The 27,014-nt window shown below is 37.8% G+C and overlaps 1 protein-coding gene across 2 annotated transcripts; it reads right to left on the bottom strand.

Moving 5' to 3' along the window:
- Positions 1-18,028: 18,028 nt before the first annotated feature.
- Positions 18,029-26,653, bottom strand: LOC138306313 (putative flavin-containing monoamine oxidase AofH). Of its 2 annotated transcripts, XM_069246744.1 has the most exons (6): positions 26,265-26,648; positions 24,458-24,545; positions 23,005-23,179; positions 19,572-19,686; positions 18,668-18,825; positions 18,029-18,170 (listed from the first exon to the last, which is right to left on the bottom strand). In XM_069246744.1, the coding sequence occupies exons 1-6, from the start codon at positions 26,377-26,379 to the stop codon at positions 18,063-18,065; spliced, it is 759 nt and encodes a 252-aa protein (XP_069102845.1). In that variant the 5' UTR covers positions 26,380-26,648; the 3' UTR covers positions 18,029-18,062. The 2 variants fall into 2 exon arrangements, with proteins under 2 accessions (XP_069102845.1, XP_069102846.1); XM_069246745.1 differs by lacking the exon at positions 24,458-24,545 and having other exon boundaries at positions 26,265-26,653.
- Positions 26,654-27,014: the final 361 nt, after the last annotated feature.

The raw sequence follows: 27,014 nt of genomic DNA, 5'->3' as shown, positions 1-27,014 counted from the left end.
CACGTGATTTGTTACCATATATGTCACGTGAGATAACATAAAAAACGCCCCAAACAAAATTTCTAAGTATTATACGATGGGAATAACACCTAACAATTAATAACTAATTGTTTAATTATTCAATATTACTTGTAACGAGTATTTTCATTGGCTTAAACAATGGCGCAATGATTTCTGAGGGAAAAAAGTCCGTCTAAAATGTGTAATTTCATGTTTCACGTAGAGTATCCTCTGATTGTGTTTGATGTTTTATCTCCATACTATAACAATTCTACTTAAGTCAACCCTTAAAGAATAACCTTGTCGTGTTGGAAATTATTTCTAAAATAGAGAATTCATTCTCATAGGAAATTACACTAACTCTATGTCAGAAACTAATTCTCGAAATCGTTTGAAATCAAACAACCTTCTGAACAGAACTTTACTTCAAGCTGACTCTTTTGTTTTTGTCCAACTGTACTCGTCTTTTAAAGTTATAAGCGCCGTAACTGAGCGAAAAGTTTAACATGTTAATTTATTGAAAACCATAAGATTTGGTGAATTAAGCTGTGAAAATCATTCAAATGGTTTCGGATGCCTTATAAACGTTAGCTACAACACAGAAATTGAGTACTGTAGAAATGTTGTTTTATGTATGTTTAGATGGAAACTTTCCTGCAGAAATCACTTTACAATTACTAATAACACTATAAAATGTGAATTGAAATTGTAGACTACAATTCGGTTCCTAGGTACTCATTTCACTTCACTATAGATGTACATATATATATAATGATTTTGGCAGTAGTGCCAAAACCATTTTCAGCTCATATTTGTCCTTGTAAAATTAACATATATCCATTGAAAATATTGTAATTTAACAAACAAATACCTTTTGATGATCAATAACATATTAACAGCTCACCATGTTTTGAGCATGAAATATACGACACATATAACCACCACTTATTGGATATATGTACTGTATGTGGTTCACCACTTATGGGATATATGTACTGTATGTGGTTCACCACTTATGGGATATATGTACTGTATGTGGTTCACCACTTATTGGATATATGTACTGTATGTGGTTCACCACTTATTGGATATATGTACTGTATGTGGTTCACCACTTATTGGATATATGTACTGTATGTGGTTCACCACTTATGGGATATATGTACTGTATGTGGTTCACCACTTATTGGATATATGTACTGTATGTGGTTCACCACTTATTGGATATATGTACTGTATGTGGTTCACCACTTATTGGATATATGTACTGTATGGATATATGTACTGTATGTGGTTCACCACTTATTGGATATATGTACTGTATGTGGTTCACCACTTATTGGATATATGTACTGTATGTGGTTCACCACTTATTGGATATATGTACTGTATGTGGTTCACCACTTATTGGATATATGTACTGTATGTGGTTCACCACTTATTGGATATATGTACTGTATGTGGTTCACCACTTATGGGATATATGTACTGTATGTGGTTCACCACTTATTGGATATATGTACTGTATGTGGTTCACCACTTATTGGATATATGTACTGTATGTGGTTCACCACTTATTGGATATATGTACTGTATGTGGTTCACCACTTATTGGATATATGTATGTATGTGGTTCACCACTTATTGGATATATGTATGTATGTGTTCACCACTTATTGGTTATTGGGATATATGTACTGTATGTGGTTCACCACTTATTGGATATATGTATGTGTACTGTATGTGTTCACCACACTTATTGGATATATGTAGTGTATGTGGTTCACCACTTATTGGATATATGTACTGTATGTGGTTCACCACTTATTGGATATATGTACTGTATGTGGTTCACCACTTATTGGATATATGTAGTGTATGTGGTTCACCACTTATGGGATATATGTACTGTATGTGGTTCACCACTTATTGGATATATGTACTGTATGTGGTTCACCACTTATTGGATATATGTACTGTATGTGGTTCACCACTTATTGGATATATGTACTGTATGTGGTTCACCACTTATTGGATATATGTACTGTATGTGGTTCACCACTTATTGGATATATGTACTGTATGTGGTTCACCACTTATTGGATATATGTACTGTATGTGGTTCACCACTTATTGGATATATGTAGTGTATGTGGTTCACCACTTATTGGATATATGTACTGTATGTGGTTCACCACTTATTGGATATATGTAGTGTATGTGGTTCACCACTTATTGGATATATGTAGTGTATGTGGTTCACCACTTATTGGATATATGTAGTGTATGTGGTTCACCACTTATTGGATATATGTAGTGTATGTGGTTCACCACTTATTGGATATATGTAGTGTATGTGGTTCACCACTTATTGGATATATGTAGTGTATGTGGTTCACCACTTATTGGATATATGTACTGTATGTGGTTCACCACTTATTGGATATATGTAGTGTATGTGGTTCACCACTTATGGGATATATGTAGTGTATGTGGTTCACCACTTATTGGATATATGTACTGTATGTGGTTCACCACTTATTGGATATATGTAGTGTATGTGGTTCACCACTTATTGGATATATGTAGTGTATGTGGTTCACCACTTATTGGATATATGTAGTGTATGTGGTTCACCACTTATTGGATATATGTAGTGTATGTGGTTCACCACTTATTGGATATATGTACTGTATGTGGTTCACCACTTATTGGATATATGTAGTGTATGTGGTTCACCACTTATTGGATATATGTAGTGTATGTGGTTCACCACTTATTGGATATATGTACTGTATGTGGTTCACCACTTATGGATATATGTATGTATGTGGTTCACCACTTATTGGTATATGTTTGTCACATTATTGGATATATGTACGTGTATGTGGTTCACCACTTATTGGATATATGTACTGTATGTGGTTCACCACTTATTGGATATATGTACTGTATGTGGTTCACCACTTATGGATATATGTACTGTATGTGGTTCACCACTTATTGGATATATGTACTGTATGTGGTTCACCACTTATTGGATATATGTACTGTATGTGGTTCACCACTTATTGGATATATGTATGTATGTGGTTCACCACTTATTGGATATATGTACTGTATGTGGTTCACCACTTATTGGATATATGTACTGTATGTGGTTCACCACTTATTGGATATATGTACTGTATGTGGTTCACCACTTATTGGATATATGTAGTGTATGTGGTTCACCACTTATTGGATATATGTATGTATGTGGTTCACCACTTATTGGATATATGTAGTAGTATGTGGTTCACCACTTATTGGATATATGTACTGTATGTGGTTCACCACTTATTGGATATATGTACTGTATGTGGTTCACCACTTATTGGATATATGTACTGTATGTGGTTCACCACTTATTGGATATATGTACTGTATGTGGTTCACACACTTATTGGATATATGTACTGTATGTGGTTCACCACTTATATATATGTAGTGTACTGTATGTGGTTCACCACTTATTGGATTGTACTGTATGTGGTTCACCACTTATTGGATATATGTACCACTTATTGGATATATGTAGTGTATGTGGTTCACCACTTATTGTACTGTATGTGGTTCACCACTATTGGATTATATGTAGTGTATGTGGTTCACCACTTATTGGATATATGTACTGTATGTGGTTCACCACTTATTGGATATATGTAGTGTTGTGGTTCACCACTTATTGGATATATGTACTGTATGTGGTTCACCACTTATGGGATATATGTAATGTATGTGGTTTCACCTACTTATGGGGTAGTGATTTATGTATGTGGTTCACCACCTTATTTTTGGATATATGGTACTGTATGTGGTTTCACACTTATTGGGATATATGTACTGTATGTGGTTCACCACTTATTGGATATATGTAGTGTATTGTGGTTCACCATCTTATGGGTTATATGTACTGTATGTGGTTCACCACTTATTGGATATATGTAGTGTATGTGGTTCACCAATTATGGGATATATGTACTGTTGTGTGGTTCCACACAACTTATTGGATTTATGTAGTGTATGTGGTTCACACACTTATTGGATATATGTACTGTATGTGGTTCACCACTTAGGGGATATATGTACTGTATGTGGTTCACCACTTATTGGATATATGTAGTGTATGTGGTTCACCACTTATTGGATATATAGTGTACTGTATGTGGTTCACCGACTTATTGATCTAAGTAGTGTATGTGGTCACCACTTATTGGATAAATGTACTGTATGTGCTTCACCCACTTATGGGATATATGTAGTGTATGTGGTTCACATCTAATGGATATATGTAATGTATGTGTGTCACACACTTATTGGATATATGTACTGTATTTGTTCACCACTGATCGGATTATATGTACTTGTATTGTGGTTCACCACGTATTATGGGATATATGTACTGTATTGTGGTTCACCACTTATGGATAATATGTACTGTATGTGGTTCACCCTTTATTGGATATATGTACTGTATGTGTGTTAACCACTTATTGGTATAAATGTACTGTATGTGGTTCACAACTTATTGGATATTTGTTTTACCTGTATAGTCGGTTCACCACTTATTGGAATTTATTGTAGTGTAATGTGGGTTACCACTTATTGGATATATGTACTGTATGTGGTTCACCACTTATGGTATATATGTACTGTATGTGTTCACCCACTTACTTGGATATATGTTGTGTATGTGGATTCACCACTTATGTGGCTATTGTACTGTTTGCTGGTTCACCAGCTTATTGGGATATATGTACTGTATGGTGGTTGCTCCACTTATTGGATATATGTACTGTATGTGGGTCACCCACTTATTGGATATTTGTTAGTGTATGTAGGGGAATGGGGGGGGCGGTTCACCACTTATGGGATTTATGTACATGTATGTGGTTCATCCACTTATTGGATATATGTACGTGTTGTGTGGTCTCACCACTTATGGGATATATGTGTTGTGTATGTGGTTCACCCATTTTGGGATATATGTAGTGTATGTGGTTCACCAATTATCTGGATATATGTACTTGTATGTGGTTCAAAACTTATGGGATATATGTACTGTATAGGATTCACTACTTATTGGATATAGTTTACTGTCTGTGTGTTCACCGGACTTATGTGGATTTATGTAGTGTTATGTGTGGATACACTACTTATTTGGATAATTTTATGTAGGGTATGTGGTTGTCACCAGTTATGGGATATATGTTATTGTTTGTGGTTCACCATTATTGGTTATATGTACTGTTGTGGTTTCCCTCTTTTGGATATTGGTACTGTATCTGGTTCACCCACTTTCATTGGATGTATGTACTGTATGTGGTTCAACACTTTATTGGAATATATGTCCGTGGATGTGGGTCACTTTAATTATTGGTATATGTACTGTATGTGGTTTCACCACTTATTGGATTATATGTGTACTGTATGTGGTTCACCCACTTATTGGATATATGCTACTGTATTTGGTTCACCACTTATGGGGGGGGGGATATGATGTACTGTATGTGTTCAGCCCCGGTTATGGGTTATATTGTACTGTTATTGTGGTGTCACCACTGATTTGGGATTATTATTGTACTTGTATGTGGTTCAACACTTATTGGAATATCATGGTACGGATATGTGGTTTCAACTTATTGGATATATGTAGTGTCTGTGGTTCATACAACTTATTGGATATTATGTAGTTGTATGTGGTTCAACCCCTTATTGGATATATGTAGTGTATGCTGGTTCACCACTGTGGTCACACTATATGTAGTGATATATGGTTCACCATAACTATGTGGTATTTTTGTACTGTATGTGGTTCAACCACTTATTGGATATTATGTGCTGGATGTGGTTCACGCCAATTATTGGATATGTATGTACGTGTACTGTGGTTCACCACTTATGTGCGATATTTGACTGTATCTTTACACTGGCTGGCTTTTGAGTTTTACTATGAGATCTTTACACACTGGCTGACTTTTGAGTTTTACTATGAGGATCTTTACACACTGGCTGGCTTTTGAGTTTTACTATGAGGATCTTTACACACTGGCTGGCTTTTGAGTTTTACTATGAGGATCTTTACACACTGGCTGGCTTTTGAGTTTAACTATGATGATCTTTTCACACTGGCTGGCTTTTGAGTTTTACTATGAGGATCTTTTCACACTGGCTGGCTTTTGAGTTTTACTATGAGGATCTTTACACACTGGCTGGCTTTTGAGTTTTACTATGATGATCTTTACACACTGGCTGGCTTTTGAGTTTTACTATGAGGATCTTTACACACTGGCTGGCTTTTGAGTTTTACTATGAGGATCTTTACACACTGGCTGGCTTTTGAGTTTTACTATGAGGATCTTTACACACTGGCTGGCTTTTTGAGTTTTACTATGAGGATCTTTACACACTGGCTGGCTTTTGAGTTTTACTATGAGGATCTTTACACACTGGCTGGCTTTTGAGTTTTACTATGATGATCTTTTCACACTGGCTGGCTTTTGAGTTTTACTATGAGGATCTTTACACACTGGCTGGCTTTTGAGTTTACTATGAGGATCTTTACACACTGGCTGGCTTTTGAGTTTTACTATGAGGATCTTTCACACTGGCTGGCTTTTGAGTTTACTATGAGGATCTTTACACACTGGCTGGCTTTTGAGTTTTACTATGAGGATCTTTACACACTGGCTGGCTTTTGAGTTTTACTATGATCTTCACATGGCTGCTTTTGAGTTTTCTATGAGATCTTACACACTGGCTGGCTTTTGAGTTTTACTATGAGGATCTTTACACACTGGCTGGCTTTTGAGTTTTACTATGAGGATCTTTACACACTGGCTGGCTTTTGAGTTTTACTATGAGGATCTTTACACACTGGCTGGCTTTTGAGTTTTACTATGAGGATCTTTACACACTGGCTGGCTTTTGAGTTTTACTATGAGGATCTTTACACACTGGCTGGCTTTTGAGTTTTACTATGAGGATCTTTACACACTGGCTGGCTTTTGAGTTTTACTATGAGGATCTTTACACACTGGCTGGCTTTTGAGTTTTACTATGAGGATCTTTACACACTGGCTGGCTTTTGAGTTTTACTATGAGGATCTTTACACACTGGCTGGCTTTTGAGTTTTACTATGAGGATCTTTACACACTGGCTGGCTTTTGAGTTTTACTATGAGGATCTTTACACACTGGCTGGCTTTTGAGTTTTACTATGAGGATCTTTACACACTGGCTGGCTTTTGAGTTTTACTATGAGGATCTTTACACACTGGCAGCTTTTGAGTTTTCTATGAGATCTTCACATGGCTGCTTTTGAGTTTTACTATGAGGATCTTTACACACTGGCTGGCTTTTGAGTTTTACTATGAGGATCTTTACACACTGGCTGGCTTTTGAGTTTTACTATGAGGATCTTTACACACTGGCTGGCTTTTGAGTTTTACTATGAGGATCTTTACACACTGGCTGGCTTTTGAGTTTTACTATGAGGATCTTTACACACTGGCTGGCTTTTGAGTTTTACTATGAGGATCTTTACACACTGGCTGGCTTTTGAGTTTTACTATGAGGATCTTTACACACTGGCTGGCTTTTGAGTTTTACTATGAGATCTTTACACACTGGCTGGCTTTTGAGTTTTACTATGAGGATCTTTACACACTGGCTGGCTTTTGAGTTTTACTATGAGGATCTTTACACACTGGCTGGCTTTTGAGTTCTACTATGAGGATCTTTACACACTGGCTGGCTTTTGAGTTTTAGTTTTATGATCTTTACACACTGGCTGGCTTTTGAGTTCTACTATGAGGATCTTTACACACTGGCTGGCTTTTGAGTTTTACTATGAGGATCTTTACACACTGGCTGGCTTTTGAGTTTTACTACTATGAGGGCTGGCTTTTGAGTTTTACTATGAGGATCTTTACACACTGGCTGGCTTTTGAGTTTTACTATGAGGATCTTTACACACTGGCTGGCTTTTGAGTTTTACTATGAGGATCTTTACACACTGGCTGGCTTTTGAGTTTTACTATGAGGATCTTTACACACTGGCTGGCTTTTGAGTTCTACTATGAGGGCTGGCTTTTGAGTTTTACTATGAGGATCTTTACACACTGGCTGGCTTTTGAGTTTTACTATGAGGATCTTTACACACTGGCTGGCTTTTGAGTTTTACTATGAGGATCTTTACACACTGGCTGGCTTTTGAGTTTTACTATGAGGATCTTTACACACTGGCTGGCTTTTGAGTTTTACTATGAGGATCTTTACACACTGGCTGGCTTTTGAGTTTTACTATGAGGATCTTTACACACTGGCTGGCTTTTGAGTTTTACTATGAGGATCTTTACACACTGGCTGGCTTTTGAGTTTTACTATGAGGATCTTTACACACTGGCTGGCTTTTGAGTTTTACTATGAGGATCTTTACACACTGGCTGGCTTTTGAGTTTTACTATGAGGATCTTTACACACTGGCTGGCTTTTGAGTTTTACTATGAGGATCTTTACACACTGGCTGGCTTTTGAGTTTTACTATGAGGATCTTTACACACTGGCTAGCTTTTGAGTTCTACTATGAGGGCTGGCTTTTGAGTTTTACTATGAGGATCTTTACACACTGGCTGGCTTTTGAGTTCTACTATGAGGATCTTTACACACTGGCTGGCTTTTGAGTTTTACTATGAGGATCTTTACACACTGGCTGGCTTTTGAGTTTTACTATGAGGATCTTTACACACTGGCTGGCTTTTGAGTTTTACTATGAGGATCTTTACACACTGGCTGGCTTTTGAGTTTTACTATGAGGATCTTTACACACTGGCTGGCTTTTGAGTTTTACTATGATGATCTTTACACACTGGCTGGCTGGCTTTTGAGTTTTACTATGAGGATCTTTACACACTGGCTGGCTTTTGAGTTTTACTATGAGGATCTTTACACACTGGCTGGCTTTTGAGTTTTACTATGAGGATCTTTACACACTGGCTGGCTTTTGAGTTTTACTATGAGGATCTTTACACACTGGCTGGCTTTTGAGTTTTACTATGAGGATCTTTACACACTGGCTGGCTTTTGAGTTTTACTATGAGGATCTTTACACACTGGCTGGCTTTTGAGTTTTACTATGAGGATCTTTACACACTGGCTGGCTTTACTTTTTACTGTGAGGATCTTTACACACTGGCTGGCTTTTGAGTTTTACTATGATGATCTTTACACACTGGCAGGCTTTGGAGTTTTACTATGAGGATCTTTACACACTGGCTGGCTTTTGAGTTTTACTATGAGGATCTTTACACACTGGCTGGCTTTTGAGTTTTACTATGAGGATCTTTACACACTGGCTGGCTTTTGAGTTTTACTATGATGATCTTTACACACTGGCTGGCTTTTGAGTTTTACTATGAGGATCTTTACACACTGGCTGGCTTTTGAGTTTTACTATGAGGATCTTTACACACTGGCTGGCTTTTGAGTTTTACTATGAGGATCTTTACAACACTGGCTGGCTTTTGAGTTTTACTATGAGGATCTTTACACACTGGCTGGCTTTTGAGTTTTACTATGAGATCTTTACACACTGGCTGGCTTTTGAGTTTTACTATGAGGATCTTTACACACTGGCTGGCTTTTGAGTTTTACTATGATGATCTTTACACACTGGCTGGCTTTTGAGTTTTACTATGAGGATCTTTACACACTGGCTGGCTTTTGAGTTTTACTATGAGGATCTTTACACACTGGCTGGCTTTTGAGTTTTACTATGAGGATCTTTACACACTGGCTGGCTTTTGAGTTTTACTATGAGGATCTTTACACACTGGCTGGCTTTTGAGTTTTACTATGAGGATCTTTACACACTGGCTGGCTTTTGAGTTCTACTATGAGGATCTTTACACACTGGCTGGCTTTTGAGTTTTACTATGAGGATCTTTACACACTGGCTGGCTTTTGAGTTTTACTATGAGGATCTTTACACACTGGCTGGCTTTTGAGTTTTACTATGAGATCTTTACACACTGGCTGGCTTTTGAGTTTTACTATGAGGATCTTTACACACTGGCTGGCTTTTGAGTTTTACTATGAGGATCTTTACACACTGGCTGGCTTTTGAGTTTTACTATGAGGATCTTTTACACACTGGCTGGCTTTTGAGTTTTACTATGAGGATCTTTACACACTGGCTGGCTTTTGAGTTTTACTATGAGGATCTTTACACACTGGCTGGCTTTTGAGTTTTACTATGAGGATCTTTACACACTGGCTGGCTTTTGAGTTTTACTATGAGGATCTTTACACACTGGCTGGCTTTTGAGTTTTACTATGAGGATCTTTACACACTGGCTGGCTTTTGAGTTTTACTATGAGGATCTTTACACACTGGCTGGCTTTTGAGTTTTACTATGAGGATCTTTACACACTGGCTGGCTTTTGAGTTTTACTATGAGGATCTTTACACACTGGCTGGCTTTTGAGTTTTACTATGAGGATCTTTACACACTGGCTGGCTTTTGAGTTTTACTATGAGGATCTTTACACACTGGCTGGCTTTTGAGTTTTACTATGAGGATCTTTACACACTGGCTGGCTTTGAGTTTTACACACTGGCTGCTTTGAGTTTACTATGAGGATCTTTACACACTGGCTGGCTTTTGAGTTTTACTATGAGGATCTTTACACACTGGCTGGCTTTTGAGTTTTACTATGAGGATCTTTACACACTGGCTGGCTTTTGAGTTTTACTATGAGGATCTTTACACACTGGCTGGCTTTTGAGTTTTACTATGAGGATCTTTACACACTGGCTGGCTTTTGAGTTTTACTATGAGGATCTTTACACACTGGCTGGCTTTTGAGTTTTACTATGAGGATCTTTACACACTGGCTGGCTTTTGAGTTTTACTATGAGGATCTTTACACACTGGCTGGCTTTTGAGTTTTACTATGAGGATCTTTACACACTGGCTGGCTTTTGAGTTTTACTATGAGGATCTTTACACACTGGCTGGCTTTTGAGTTTTACTATGATGATCTTTTCACACTGGCTAGCTTTTGAGTTCTACTATGAGAGCTGGCTTTTGAGTTTTACTATGAGGATCTTTACACACTGGCTGGCTTTTGAGTTCTACTATGAGGATCTTTACACACTGGCTGGCTTTTGAGTTTTACTATGAGGATCTTTACACACTGGCTGGCTTTTGAGTTTTACTATGAGGATCTTTACACACTGGCTGGCTTTTGAGTTTTACTATGATGATCTTTACACACTGGCTGGCTTTTGAGTTTTACTATGAGGATCTTTACACACTGGCTGGCTTTTGAGTTTTACTATGATGATCTTTACACACTGGCTGGCTTTTGAGTTTTACTATGAGGATCTTTACACACTGGCTGGCTTTTGAGTTTTACTATGAGGATCTTTACACACTGGCTGGCTTTTGAGTTTTACTATGAGGATCTTTACACACTGGCTGGCTTTTGAGTTTTACTATGAGGATCTTTACACACTGGCTGGCTTTTGAGTTTTACTATGAGGATCTTTACACACTGGCTGGCTTTTGAGTTTTACTATGAGGATCTTTACACACTGGCTGGCTTTTGAGTTTTACTATGAGGATCTTTACACACTGGCTGGCTTTTGAGTTTTACTATGAGGATCTTTACACACTGGCTGGCTTTTGAGTTTTACTATGAGGATCTTTACACACTGGCTGGCTTTTGAGTTTTACTATGAGGATCTTTACACACTGGCTGCTTTGGCTTTTTGAGTTTTTACATATGAGGATCTTTACACACTGGCTGGCTTTTGAGTTTTACTATGAGATCTTTACACACTGGCTGGCTTTTGAGTTTTACTATGAGGATCTTTACACACTGGCTGGCTTTTGAGTTTTACTATGAGGATCTTACACACTGGCTGGCTTTTGAGTTTTACTATGAGGATCTTTACACACTGGCTGGCTTTTGAGTTTTACTATGAGGATCTTTACACACTGGCTGGCTTTTGAGTTTTACTATGAGGATCTTTACACACTGGCTGGCTTTTGAGTTTTACTATGAGGATCTTTACACACTGGCTGGCTTTTGAGTTTTACTATGAGGATCTTTACACACTGGCTGGCTTTTGAGTTTTACTATGAGGATCTTTACACACTGGCTGGCTTTTGAGTTTTACTATGAGGATCTTTACACACTGGCTGGCTTTTGAGTTTTACTATGAGGATCTTTACACACTGGCTGGCTTTTGAGTTTTACTATGAGGATCTTTACACACTGGCTGGCTTTTGAGTTTTACTATGAGGATCTTTACACACTGGCTGGCTTTTGAGTTTTACTATGAGGATCTTTACACACTGGCTGGCTTTTGAGTTTTACTATGAGGATCTTTACACACACTGGCTGGCTTTTGAGTTTTACTATGAGGATCTTTACACACTGGCTGGCTTTTGAGTTTTACTATGAGGATCTTTACACACTGGCTGGCTTTTGAGTTTTACTATGAGGATCTTTACACACTGGCTGGCTTTTGAGTTTTACTATGAGGATCTTTACACACTGGCTGGCTTTTGAGTTTTACTATGAGGATCTTTACACACTGGCTGGCTTTTGAGTTTTACTATGAGGTCTTTACACACTGGCTGGCTTTTGAGTTTTACTATGAGGATCTTTACACACTGGCTGGCTTTTGAGTTTTACTATGATGATCTTTACACACTGGCTGGCTTTTGAGTTTTACTATGAGGATCTTTACACACTGGCTGGCTTTTGAGTTTTACTATGAGGATCTTTACACACTGGCTGGCTTTTGAGTTTTACTATGAGGATCTTTACACACTGGCTGGCTTTTGAGTTTTACTATGAGGATCTTTACACACTGGCTGGCTTTTGAGTTTTACTATGAGGATCTTTACACACTGGCTGGCTTTTGAGTTTTACTATGAGGATCTTTACACACTGGCTGGCTTTTGAGTTTTACTATGAGGATCTTTACACACTGGCTGGCTTTTGAGTTTTACTATGAGGATCTTTACACACTGGCTGGCTTTTGAGTTTTACTATGAGATCTTTACACACTGGCTGGCTTTTGAGTTTTACTATGAGGATCTTTACACACTGGCTGGCTTTTGAGTTTTACTATGAGGATCTTTACACACTGGCTGGCTTTTGAGTTTTACTATGAGGATCTTTACACACTGGCTGGCTTTTGAGTTTTACTATGAGGATCAATTGCTTTGAGTTTACTTGACTTTACACACTGGCTGGCTTTTGAGTTTTACTATGAGGATCTTTACACACTGGCTGGCTTTTGAGTTCTACTATGAGGATCTTTACACACTGGCTGGCTTTTGAGTTCTACTATGAGGATCTTTACACACTGGCTGGCTTTTGAGTTTTACTATGAGGATCTTTACACACTGGCTGGCTTTTGAGTTTTACTATGAGGATCTTTACACACTGGCTGGCTTTTGAGTTTTACTATGAGGATCTTTACACACTGGCTGGCTTTTGAGTTTTACTATGAGGATCTTTACACACTGGCTGGCTTTTGAGTTTTACTATGAGGATCTTTACACACTGGCTGGCTTTTGAGTTTTACTATGAGGATCTTTACACACTGGCTGGCTTTTGAGTTCTACTATGAGGATCTTTACACACTGGCTGGCTTTCGAGTTTTACTATGAGGATCTTTACACACTGGCTGGCTTTTGAGTTCTACTATGAGGATCTTTACACACTGGCTGGTTTTTGAGTTTTACTATGAGGATCTTTACACACTGGCTGGCTTTTGAGTTTTACTATGAGGATCTTTACACACTGGCTGGCTTTTGAGTTTTACTATGAGGATCTTTACACACTGGCTGGCTTTTGAGTTTTACTATGAGGATCTTTACACACTGGCTGGCTTTTGAGTTTTACTATGAGGATCTTTACACACTGGCTGGCTTTTGAGTTTTACTATGAGGATCTTTACACACTGGCTGGCTTTTGAGTTTTACTATGAGGATCTTTACACACTGGCTGGCTTTTGAGTTTTACTATGAGGATCTTTACACACTGGCTGGCTTTTGAGTTTTACTATGAGGATCTTTACACACTGGCTGGCTTTTGAGTTTTACTATGAGGATCTTTACACACTGGCTGGCTTTTGAGTTTTACTATGAGGATCTTTACACACTGGCTGGCTTTTGAGTTTTACTATGAGGATCTTTACACACTGGCTGGCTTTTGAGTTTACTATGAGGATCTTTACACACTGGCTGGCTTTTGAGTTTTACTATGAGGATCTTTACACACTGGCTGGCTTTTGAGTTTTACTATGAGGATCTTTACACACTGGCTGGCTTTTGAGTTTTACTATGAGGATCTTTACACACTGGCTGGCTTTTGAGTTTTACTATGAGGATCTTTACACACTGGCTGGCTTTTGAGTTTTACTATGAGGATCTTTACACACTGGCTGGCTTTTGAGTTTTACTATGAGGATCTTTACACACTGGCTGGCTTTTGAGTTTTACTATGAGGATCTTTACACACTGGCTGGCTTTTGAGTTTTACTATGAGGATCTTTACACACTGGCTGGCTTTTGAGTTTTACTATGAGGATCTTTACACACTGGCTGGCTTTTGAGTTTTACTATGAGGATCTTTACACACTGGCTGGCTTTTGAGTTTTACTATGAGGATCTTTACACACTGGCTGGCTTTTGAGTTTTACTATGAGGATCTTTACACACTGGCTGGCTTTTGAGTTTTACTATGAGGATCTTTACACACTGGCTGGCTTTTGAGTTCTACTATGATGATCTTTACACACTGGCTGGCTTTTGAGTTTTACTATGAGGATCTTTACACACTGGCTGGCTTTTGAGTTTTACTATGAGGATCTTTACACACTGGCTGGCTTTGAGTTTTACTATGAGTCTTTACACACTGGCTGGTTTTGAGTTTACTATGAGGATCTTTACACACTGGCTGGCTTTTGAGTTTTACTATGAGGATCTTTACACACTGGCTGGCTTTTGAGTTTTACTATGAGGATCTTTACACACTGGCTGGCTTTTGAGTTTTACTATGAGGATCTTTACACACTGGCTGGCTTTTGAGTTTTACTATGAGGATCTTTACACACTGGCTGGCTTTTGAGTTTTACTATGAGGATCTTTACACACTGGCTGGCTTTTGAGTTTTACTATGAGGATCTTTACACACTGGCTGGCTTTTGAGTTTTACTATGAGGATCTTTACACACACTGGCTGGCTTTTGAGTTTTACTATGAGGATCTTTACACACTGGCTGGCTTTTGAGTTCTACTATGAGGATCTTTACACACTGGCTGGCTTTTGAGTTTTACTATGAGGATCTTTACACACTGGCTGGCTTTTGATGATCTTTACACACTGGCTGGCTTTTGAGTTTTACTATGAGGATCTTTACACACTGGCTGGCTTTTGAGTTTTACTATGAGGATCTTTACACACTGGCTGGCTTTTGAGTTTTCTATGAGGGCTGGCTTTTGAGTTTTACTATGAGGATCTTTACACACTGGCTGGCTTTTGAGTTTTACTATGAGGATCTTTACACACTGGCTGGCTTTTGAGTTTTACTATGAGGATCTTTACACACTGGCTGGCTTTTGAGTTTTACTATGAGGATCTTTACACACTGGCTGGCTTTTGAGTTTTACTATGAGGATCTTTACACACTGGCTGGCTTTTGAGTTTTACTATGAGGATCTTTACACACTGGCTGGCTTTTGAGTTTTACTATGAGGATCTTTTCACACTGGCTGGCTTTTGAGTTTTACTATGAGGATCTTTACACACTGGCTGGCTTTTGAGTTTTACTATGAGGATCTTTACACACTGGCTGGCTTTTGAGTTTTACTATGAGGATCTTTTCACACTGGCTGGCTTTTGAGTTTTACTATGAGGATCTTTACACACTGGCTGGCTTTTGAGTTTTACTATGAGGATCTTTTCACACTGGCTGGCTTTTGAGTTTTACTATGAGGATCTTTTCACACTGGCTGGCTTTTGAGTTTTACTATGAGGATCTTTACACACTGGCTGGCTTTTGAGTTTTACTATGAGGATCTTTACACACTGGCTGGCTTTTGAGTTTTACTATGAGGATCTTTACACACTGGCTGGCTTTTGAGTTTTACTATGAGGATCTTTACACACTGGCTGGCTTTTGAGTTTTACTATGAGGATCTTTACACACTGGCTGGCTTTTGAGTTTTACTATGAGGATCTTTACACACTGGCTGGCTTTTGAGTTTTACTATGAGGATCTTTACACACTGGCTGGCTTTTGATGATCTTTACACACTGGCTGGCTTTTGAGTTTTACTATGAGAATCTTTACACACTGGCTGGCTTTTGAGTTCTACTATGACTGGCTGGCTTTTGAGTTTTACTATGAGGATCTTTACACACTGGCTGGCTTTTGAGTTTAACTATGAGGATCTTTACACACTGGCTGGCTTTTGAGTTTTACTATGAGGATCTTTACACACTGGCTGGCTTTTGAGTTTTACTATGAGGATCTTTACACACTGGCTGGCTTTTGAGTTTTACTATGAGGATCTTTACACACTGGCTGGCTTTTGAGTTTTACTATGAGGATCTTTACACACTGGCTGGCTTTTGAGTTTTACTATGAGGATCTTTACACACTGGCTGGCTTTTGAGTTTTACTATGAGGATCTTTACACACTGGCTGGCTTTTGAGTTTTACTATGAGGATCTTTACACACTGGCTGGCTTTTGAGTTTTACTATGAGGATCTTTACACACTGGCTGGCTTTTGAGTTTTACTATGAGGATCTTTACACACTGGCTGGCTTTTGAGTTTTACTATGAGATCTTTACACACTGGCTGGCTTTTGAGTTTTACTATGAGGATCTTTACACACTGGCTGGCTTTTGAGTTTTACTATGAGGATCTTTACACACTGGCTGGCTTTTGAGTTTTACTATGAGGATCTTTACACACTGGCTGGCTTTTGAGTTTTACTATGAGGATCTTTACACACTGGCTGGCTTTTGAGTTTTACTATGAGGATCTTTACACACTGGCTGGCTTTTGAGTTTTACTATGAGATCTTTACACACTGGCTGGCTTTTGAGTTTTACTATGAGGATCTTTACACACTGGCTGGCTTTTGAGTTTTACTATGAGATCTTTTACACACTGGCTGGCTTTTGAGTTTTACTATGAGGATCTTTACACACTGGCTGGCTTTTGAGTTTTACTATGAGGATCTTTACACACTGGCTGGCTTTTGAGTTTAACTATGAGGATCTTTTCACACTGGCTGGCTTTTGAGTTTTTACTATGAGGATCTTTACACACTGGCTGGCTTTTGAGTTTTACTATGAGGATCTTTACACACTGGCTGGCTTTTGAGTTTTACTATGAGGATCTTTACACACTGGCTGGCTTTTGAGTTTTACTATGAGGATCTTTACACACTGGCTGGCTTTTGAGTTTTACTATGAGGAATCTTTACACACTGGCTGGCTTTTGAGTTTTACTATGAGGATCTTTACACACTGGCTGGCTTTTGAGTTTTACTATGAGGATCTTTTACACACTGGCTGGCTTTTGAGTTTTACTATGAGGATCTTTACACACTGGCTGACTTTTGAGTTTAATGCATTCAGTATCACCATTGGCTGTAAACCAACATTTGAACGAATTTGGCAATTTATTCCAGGACTTGTTGTCTCTATCGATACAAACACTCTATATCATAGCGATAATTTATGAAGGAATTACGTAGAAATGCTTTTTACCAGTACCACAAGGACATTGAACACACGTTTAAACCGGTCAGACATAAACACTCACCTGTATAATCTCCTCTACAGGGTGTGTTAACGTTACCACAAGGACATTGAACACACGTTTAAACGTTCAGACATAAACACTCACCTGTATAATCTCCTCTACAGGGTGTGTTAACAGTACCACAAGGGCATTGAACTCACGTTTAAACCGTTCAGACATAAACACTCACCTGTATAATCTCATCTACAGGATGTTCTAACAGTACATTTTCCAATCCTATCTTCTTGGCCATAATTTGTGAGATTTGCTGGGTTCCACCCTTAAATATAACATACAGAAAACACAATATACAATTGTGAAAAGTACAAAAGAATACCTTCCTGAAGTTTACAAATATAAAAACATAATAGAGTCAAAACAAGGCAAATAATGTATCGGCGAAAAAATAATTTAGTTAAATACTTTGTATACATTGTTGAAGAGGAAAACAACAAATTACAATATCAATTTATCAATGTTTTTGAAATAGATCTATATTTATAAAGAAATATAATTTAAGAGATACCCATTCCATTCTCATATGATACACAGTCAAACCTCTCTATAAACATCCTTAAATGACCCTGGCTGTAAATAGGACGTTAAACCAAAAAAACACACTACAAAAAACACCCAAGGGACAGAGAAAAGATGACCAATTTGTCCATTGCAACCCTCAAAAAGTGGTTTTACTACGCACGTGGTTTTATATAACTGTGGTCGCCATGACATGTTGTACTGTTAATTTAATCATATGTATACGAGACAATCATTTACCTTCACTTTCAATCCCTGTGCCTGATTCTCTTCCATCCCGAGTAGGTTGTCCAAGCCACCAGCTGACGCCACACCATCGAGGAAGGAGAGAGTTGACATTTGAGACGGATCCAGACCGGTATCTGTTCGTAGTACTATCTCCAAAAGTTTGTAGGCACCTACGTAATCAGTAGGTTACATTATTAATTCGTTCTTACACTTGGCATAAAAAGCTGCATTCTAAAACCAATATCCCTCCCAAACGCCCACCCCACACCCACCCCCTACACCCATCGAACTATTGGGTAAGATATCACCACAATTCAATTTGTTTTATTGTTAAAGTATTAAAATCATTGAAGTTTATGTCTAATTAGTGTCTGGTTGAGTTAATTAAATTTAAAATTAATAAGCATTAATGACATTATTAGTGTTTCATTGTTATGGATATCTGCTTACCTATTTCGAGCGGCACGTATTCAGTCTGTAAATGTTACCTTTGTTTTAATTTCAGAATATGTCATTGCCTGATGTACACAGGAATTGGCCAACAGGCCAAGCCTATATAAAACCACATTTTCTTAAACATTTATATACAAAGCAGCATATCATTGCACACACACGTGGATGATTTGAATAACTGGAAACAATCATTTGATATTTGGATTAGTGTCGATAGGTTCTACTTTTATCTTTTAAAATTATTTGATGTTTAAAACATTCTTAACACAACATAAATTAAAGATAACTTTAAATTTAAGATATTTGATACACAACTCCTAAATGTTTAATTTCATGAAATAATCCAGAAAGTTCCGCAAATGAATTATCTACAATGAACCATGTTGATATCATCATGGGATCACACATTTGGATAATCTACTGAAACTTGTAACCGTCGTAGGACATAGTGAGGACAATTTACCTGTTGTCCATAGCGATTCCTTTAGGAAGGTTTCTAAACTTTTAGAATCTAACTCTTTGCCTCTTTGACATTTGTACGGATCCTTGGAGTCGATCGTCTTTCGGAGTCTTTCTACCTGTATGGCACAGAAACAATTGTGAGTCGTTCTTACCATTAAAGGTTATATCAACAGCTCAGGACCCAGGTTCACGAACATTCTTTAAATTTAAGGAATCTAGAAACTTAAGGATGCTCCGCCGCTGACAAATAGTATTTTTTCGCTATCAAAAACAAGAGCAGACGATTTAGTATTTTTCTTCAGTTACAAAAGTTACTTACTTTACAACATTACCACCATTGAAAAGTTTGAGCTTCTAATTTTACTTCAAGTTAAAAATATGAAAAATAATTAATTGCATCCCGAAAAAAATCCGTGGCACTATATCTTATATAGAATTAAGTAATGTTTGCGCATGCACAAAAGGCGAAATAAATTAGTTTATGTTATTTTTTGTGTTAATTAGGCATATATATATATACGATTAAACACCAATTATTGTTCAAATGATGAATATCATTTATGCTCTGTCGGCGGCGGAGCATCTTTAAACGTCACTATAGACAAGAGGCCCATGGACTATTAATACAATGCAACATAGTCGTTTAATGATTTTAGCCTTTTTGACCCCTGTGATCTTGATTGAAGATCAAGTTTATTCATTTGAACAAACTTGGTGGCCATTCCTCTCAGCATGTCACGGACCCAATATGAGTGTAGTCTATTTGACCCCAGTGACATTGAATGAAGGTCAAGGTCATTATTTGAACAAACGTGGTAGCCATTCATCCAAACATGTTGTAGGCAAAATATGAGTATCATAGGCCTTTCGGTTCTTTAGAAGAAGTCGTTTTCTTCATCCAAGCATGTCACGGGCCCAATATCAGGTCTCTAGGGTTCTTAGTTATTGACAAGAAGTTGTTTAAAGGATTTTAGCCTATTTGACCCCTGTGACCTTGAATGAAGGTCAAGGTCCTTCATTTGAACAAACTTGGTAGCCCTTCATCCCATAATGCTACAGACCCAATATCAGTACCATGGGCCTTCTGGGTCTTGAGAAGAAGTCGTTTTAAGATTTTAGCCTTTTTAACCCCTGTGACCTAGAATGACGGTCAAGGTTATTCATTTGAACAAACTTGGTAGCCCTTTATCCCAGCATGCTACACGCCAAATATCAGTACCCTGGGCCTTTCTGTTATTGAGAAGAAGTCGTTTGAATGAAAAGTTTAAGCACGACACACTGCGGACGGCGCACGGCTAACGACGACGGACGACAAAAGGTCACCCTGACCCTTCGGGTCAGATGACCTAAAAAGTCTTACATATTTTAAAGAAGACTCCTCAACTTGAGACCCTTTCTTTTAAATTCTGTAATGCTTTTTTATGGGGAAGTTAAGTTAGGGATTCCTGGAAGTTAAAAATTGGCCCAAGTTACTCCAATCTATTACGATCATCCCTGTTCTTAAAATTTGGCCATCACGAACATACCGTAGTTTTCAAACGCACATTTACTACCTAAAGCATTAGTCTAACACATAAGGGATGCTATCATAAATGGCCTTAGCTGTAGACACGAAGCCAAACAGTGTAGCAGTAGCACTATGGCTGGTAACATTTTTGAAGTGTAGTGACATAACGCACAATGTTCAGTCACTTTTACGTCACGGCGGAATTTCATTGGAAAAAGCAATCAACAGTAAAATAATATAAGCGCAATACTATTTTTTTTTAAATTGAAAAACAGAAAGGATATATTTATTCAATTACGGGAGGACTTTTATCAAAATGTCTGCAATATTGTTTTTTTATTGATGCGTTTTTGTTGAGCAAATGACGTTTTTTGGCGCGACAGATGTAACACGCGTCTGTATGCGGTTTCAGTTAAAGTGTCACTGTGGTCAAACTGAACACCACATGACTTTGTTTGTAGACTTGCCGATCGACAGATCCGAAGAGAAAAGATAAAAAAACCCATTAATACACACAGTACAAAACGGTACTAATTCATGACATAGAGACATGAATTGTTAATATGAAAATACGTTTTTCTTCTATTTTAATAACATGTCAGAAAATATAGACTGCGACGTCGTTCTACTTTTTTGTCGAACAAATTCTTTGTCTTGCAGAAATGACACAAAATGAAATTTTTAAATTGACTGTTCTGTCACGCAAGTTCACGACGTTGAAAAATGACTTTATATTAGGAATTATGTGTTCTATTCAGAATAAAAAAAATACGTTTTTGCTCAAATATACGTGTGCGAAATCTCTACTGAAAATTCAAAAACGTATTCGAAAAAATGCGTTTTTTTCTTTGTCTTGCAGGTTTGCCGAATGTCGGAAATGACGTCAATTGCGCTCGTCATGTTATAAAATAATGACGTCTTTTACATTCAATGACGTTGCATAAAAGTGACCGAACATTTGTGAGAGACGTCAGTGATTTCTCGAATGTTTTTGATATGTTCAGTTTTTGTCGCATGGCTGTTTAAAGTCTGTTGTTATTTTCACAAACCATGGAACCGTACACAATGTTACAAGGCGAACACATGATGAAATTGGTTTAAATGTGAATAAATGAACAAACGGATATAAATATTGTTTAGGAATGGTAATGGAACCCACTGAATTCTGTGTTTGTTTGATTAATTAGCGTCCTAATAACAGCCAAGGTCATGTAAGGACGGCCTCCCATGAATGCGGTGTGTAGCGTGAGTGAAGTGCGAGGTGCGTGTTTTGGGAGACTGCGGTATATTCGTGTTGTGTCCTCTTGTAAAGTGGAAATGTTGCCTTTTTATAGTGCTATATCACTCAAGCATGTTGACGAAGACACCAAACAACACACTCCACCAGGTCACATTATACTGACAACGGGGAGTGGAACGACTGGTTCACCCACTGAATCAAAAGAAATATAAACTGTGGTAAAAAGAAATCGATTGCTAAGAAAAGCATACGATGTGTGGTGTAAGTTCGGTTATCTATAGCGGCATACAGATACTAGGTGTATGTAGGTTTCCCACAATGATAGCACTCAGCGGAAACAATCTCATAACACCTAATAAACTTTCCCCTTCAAATTCTCATTACAAAACGCCCAACGCTTAGAATGGTACATTAAAATAAAAAGAAACGCAAACACAAATAAATTCTAACCGAACTTATTAGAAAATACTTTTGTGGAAATGGTAGGATTTCAAATCAATTATTAATTGATCAAAGCAACAATAGATATTCGATTTAATTGAGAAACAATTCAATAATGCATTAAGATAAATTGAATCAGTTGATTATTGAAAACGATCTTGCAGACGAAAATTATTTTTCTTATTATACATAATGAAAATAAGAGAAATAGTGTTTTATCCTAAATAAAAACACTGTTCTCCTTACCTTCATAGTAAATAGCTGCATATCTATGAGGGCGAGGAATGAAAGAGGCGGGATGTCAGACCGGTAACTTTTGACTTGTGCGCCCTCTATCTGCATGAACTTTGTGCCGGTATGGAATTGTGGGTAAGTTTCCAAACCAAGCTCCTTCAGTAAATTCCAGATGGCAGTCTGTGATCTAGGAATAATAGAAGGAACAAAATGTAATAATTAAATTACATATATATCAAAGAAACACAATTTAGCAAAGCATGACAATTTATTGACTCGTGCCTTATTCGGGCCTTGAACTCACGATCTACGGCACCCAATCGCCTAGCCAAACATATCTCCGCCTTCTACCACTGCGCCACATCCCAAAAAAGGATGTTTCTATGACGAAGTGATAGTCGGTTCGATATGCTGACATGATCAATGTGGAAATTGTCAACTTAAATCTTTGGATCAACAACACATAGTGAATATGATACATTGTGTTTAGTAAATATAATATATCAAAGAAACACAATTTAACAAAGCATGACAATTTATTGACTCGTGCGCTATCCGGTCCTCGAACTCACGATCTACGGCACCCAATCGCCTAGCCAAACATATCTCCGCCTTCTACCACTGCGCCACATCCACTTCCCAAAAAAGGATGTTTCTATGACGAAATGATAGTCGGTTCGATATGCTGACATGATCGCTGTGGAAATAGTTAAATTACATATATTCTCCGAAATGACGTGATATGATGCTTTTGTCTCACTCTGATTATGAAGTGAGGGATATAGGCAGAGCATCGATGATTGGGTGGAATATCAGTATTATTCATACCCTATAGTATGTTTATGTGTGCGTGTATTGATGTATGTGTCCCGGAAAAGTGTTAAATGTCTCAGTCGGCTGTGAGGATGCCTTGTGTCTTATTGAAGGTAAATAGATAACAATTATTTAAGCAATACTAGCATTAAACAAAAATGATTCATATGAACGATGTGCTCCAAAGTAATTGTCACACACCAAATGTAAAATTATAATTATCCCTAAAGAAATAACAATGTGATTTAAAGATGCTCCACCGCTGACAAATGGTATTTTCACTATTAAAAAGAGGAGCAGACGATTTAGTATTTTTCTTCAGTTACAAAAGTTACTTACTTTTGACCATTACCACCATTGAAAAGTTTGAGCTTCTAATTTTACTTCGCGTTAAAAATATAAAAAAAATGATTACACCCCGAAAAAAATCCGTGCCACTATATTCTATATGGAATGAAGTACTGATTGCGCATGCACCAAAAGCGAAGTAAATTATTTTATATTATTTTTGTGTTAATTATATATACACGATTAAACACCAATTATTGTTCAAAAGATGAATATCATCTATGCTCTGTCGGCGGTGGAGCAACTTGAAATGACGACATTCTCCCCATAAAGTGAGAATAAAAAGGTATAAATGGTGCCGTACGTAGAAACCCATTGTCCGCCCAGATCCCAGTAGTCTGTGCCGTCTTTACTCTTGAGGGGAACGGTGAGAGTTCGTCCTCCAACTCGATCTGAGTAAATAAGTCAAATGAATCAGTGTTGAACGCACAAGACAATATTGATTACTAATCCAGGTCTGATATTTTAGTTGTAATAGGGAGGGTTTTCCACACAAGAGACCCGGAGGGGCGATCCGACTGTAGCTCCCGTTATATGTATAAGTCCCAAATCGTGATCGTATAGTATTTTTAGTATACAACAGAGTCCACAGTCGTCACAAATCCTCTCCGGATCCCGTTTCCTCCACAGGTTACAGGCCTGTATCTCAACAGGTTCGATCTCTAGGATGTAGCGGAAGCACTGACACTAATCCAATAACTCAACTAGGTAAATACAGGTACAAATAACTATTTATTATATAAAAGACAAGTAATACAGAATTGATAAATAATATATTTACAATAGTGCCTGTATAGACAACTTACAGTAAGAGAAACAAGTATACAATTATCCTATATGAAGCAAAACCCTAATTATATAGCTACAGAACAACAAGACCACGTGTTCCCAAACACAGTCCAACAACACCTAACGGGAGACAACCGACCTACCAAATGTTCCCAACTCTAAGAGACATAACTAACAGCGTAAAAAGGTTTCCTATGGATGTCTAAGCCCTAAGCCCCTGACGATCCCCTACTACACTGTGCGAACTAGGTTTCCTATGGATGTCTAAGCCCTAAGCCCCTGACAATCCCCTAGAACGACACAAACCCTTGTTAGTCATGTAGCTCTAAGTATAAACCCAAATGGTAGTTCAGAGACCCCGCAAGTGTTGCACTGTTGACAGTGCACGGCGTGGTTCTGTCCCTAACCCATTCTCCCTAGTCAAGACCAAAGCTTCCTTAGAAGCAACCCCTTTTATAACGACACATCAACCCAGTACCCCAAAGTGACCACTGATTGGTCAAAGTCCGGACAGAGCACCATATTTAGGTTAAACCGTTGCTACAACAATCCTCCTACACACTAAATATAACTTCCGCTTAAATACAGACAAGGCTCAACTGACTGATAAACACCTCCCACGTACGCGTGTACCACACGTGTACTCCGGCCAGCAGTCAGCGGTCAGCATCGGGGTGATCATGAGGACAACTAGGTTGATGAATGTGACTGCTAAACAGCAAGCACACCCTAGATAAGACCTGTTCTCACGGTTTTCCCCTGAATTTGGGTCAAAGATACATAAACAGATCACTGAAGTGAAGACTTAGAAGAGTGCAATAACAAATATACATACTGAAGAAATAAATGCAACAATGATAGAAACCCGTTCTATCACATAGTTATTGTTTTCATGAAACAATTAGGTAATAATGATAATTGTATATTGATTCATTAATAAATTGAATTAATGAATTAATCATATGATCTTATTATTAAATTCATAGAATTCGCATAGCCTATGTTAAGGAAGACTTCCCAGAATTACAGAACCACAACCATTGTAGGTATTTATTTCTACAGTTCCCCCACATTGGGCCCCCGTTAGGCCCTATCCCTAATGTTTACATAGAGTTATCAAACAACTAGAACTATAAAACTGTAACCCATTAACATGCATCAGGACTACAAATCATTAGTTCGTGGCGTGATGTTTACTATTTATAGACATATCTAGGATTGTTTTAGAACATAGAAAACAAATGAAATATTTACGAAACACATGATAAACACTGTGTGACTCTACTTTCATTTTACTGTATTGATGTATAGTGTGTTCTTACCGTTTGCCTCGAGAACGCATATTTGAAGTGATGGATCCTTTTTGTGGAGATGATATGCCGCTGATAATCCAGATATACCTCCTCCAACAATCACTACATCCACTTGTTTCTCCATCTGATGAATGTACGAAGAAATGACGAGTAAATTATTTAGTGTGATGTGTATCGACAAATTCCCATGAAGCCTACCGCTGCTCAATGTAAAGAATGCCTTATATGTTAACAACTCGTTATTTAAAGTACATCGCTCCTCAAATAATCACCATATCCACGTGATATAGCATTCGATTGACTAAGGAACATGTGACAAATCGATGGCGCGATCGATTTATTTATATATTTCACAATAGTGTATTGGAATAAAAAAAACCTGTCTGAACTTCCGGTAAAACACAGCGTTACATCCTAGGGGTGCCATAAAGGGACTCTAGAAATATTATTTCTATTTTCAGTATCAATCAAGAAAATGTTATTATTTTCTTTGCAAAGGGTATGTTATATATAAATGCATACGTCTTATAATACTCTTCCGATTAACACGAAATAAGAGCGGAGGCTAATGAAACATTTAAAAACAAGTCCAGCAGGTAAATCGCCAATACATTCTGCTAATTCAAGCAGATACACACAATTCTGATTGTAAAGGACTACATATGTATGGTCTGTGCCCTTATCGGGCCACAATTCCCTCAAAGTGCTGTTGCGAAATCCGCTGTCATATCAAATTTGCATCCCCCATCATACTTATGA

The sequence above is a fragment of the Argopecten irradians genome, chromosome 13, assembly GCF_041381155.1.
Source record: "Argopecten irradians isolate NY chromosome 13, Ai_NY, whole genome shotgun sequence".
In the NCBI taxonomy this organism is placed as follows: domain Eukaryota; kingdom Metazoa; phylum Mollusca; class Bivalvia; order Pectinida; family Pectinidae; genus Argopecten; species Argopecten irradians.
This window is presented reverse-complemented; position numbering and strand designations above follow the sequence as displayed.

Coding starts and splice junctions, on each gene's coding strand:
- LOC138306313 (XM_069246744.1), bottom strand. CDS start 26,379: ATGGAGAAACAAGTGGATGTAGTGATTGTTGGAGGAGGTATATCTGGA. Junction 23,180..24,457: donor GGCGGACAATGGGTTTCTAC/GTACGGCACCAT, acceptor TATTATTCCTAG/ATCACAGACTGCCATCTGGA. Junction 18,171..18,667: donor CACAGGGATTGAAAGTGAAG/GTAAATGATTGT, acceptor GTTATATTTAAG/GGTGGAACCCAGCAAATCTC.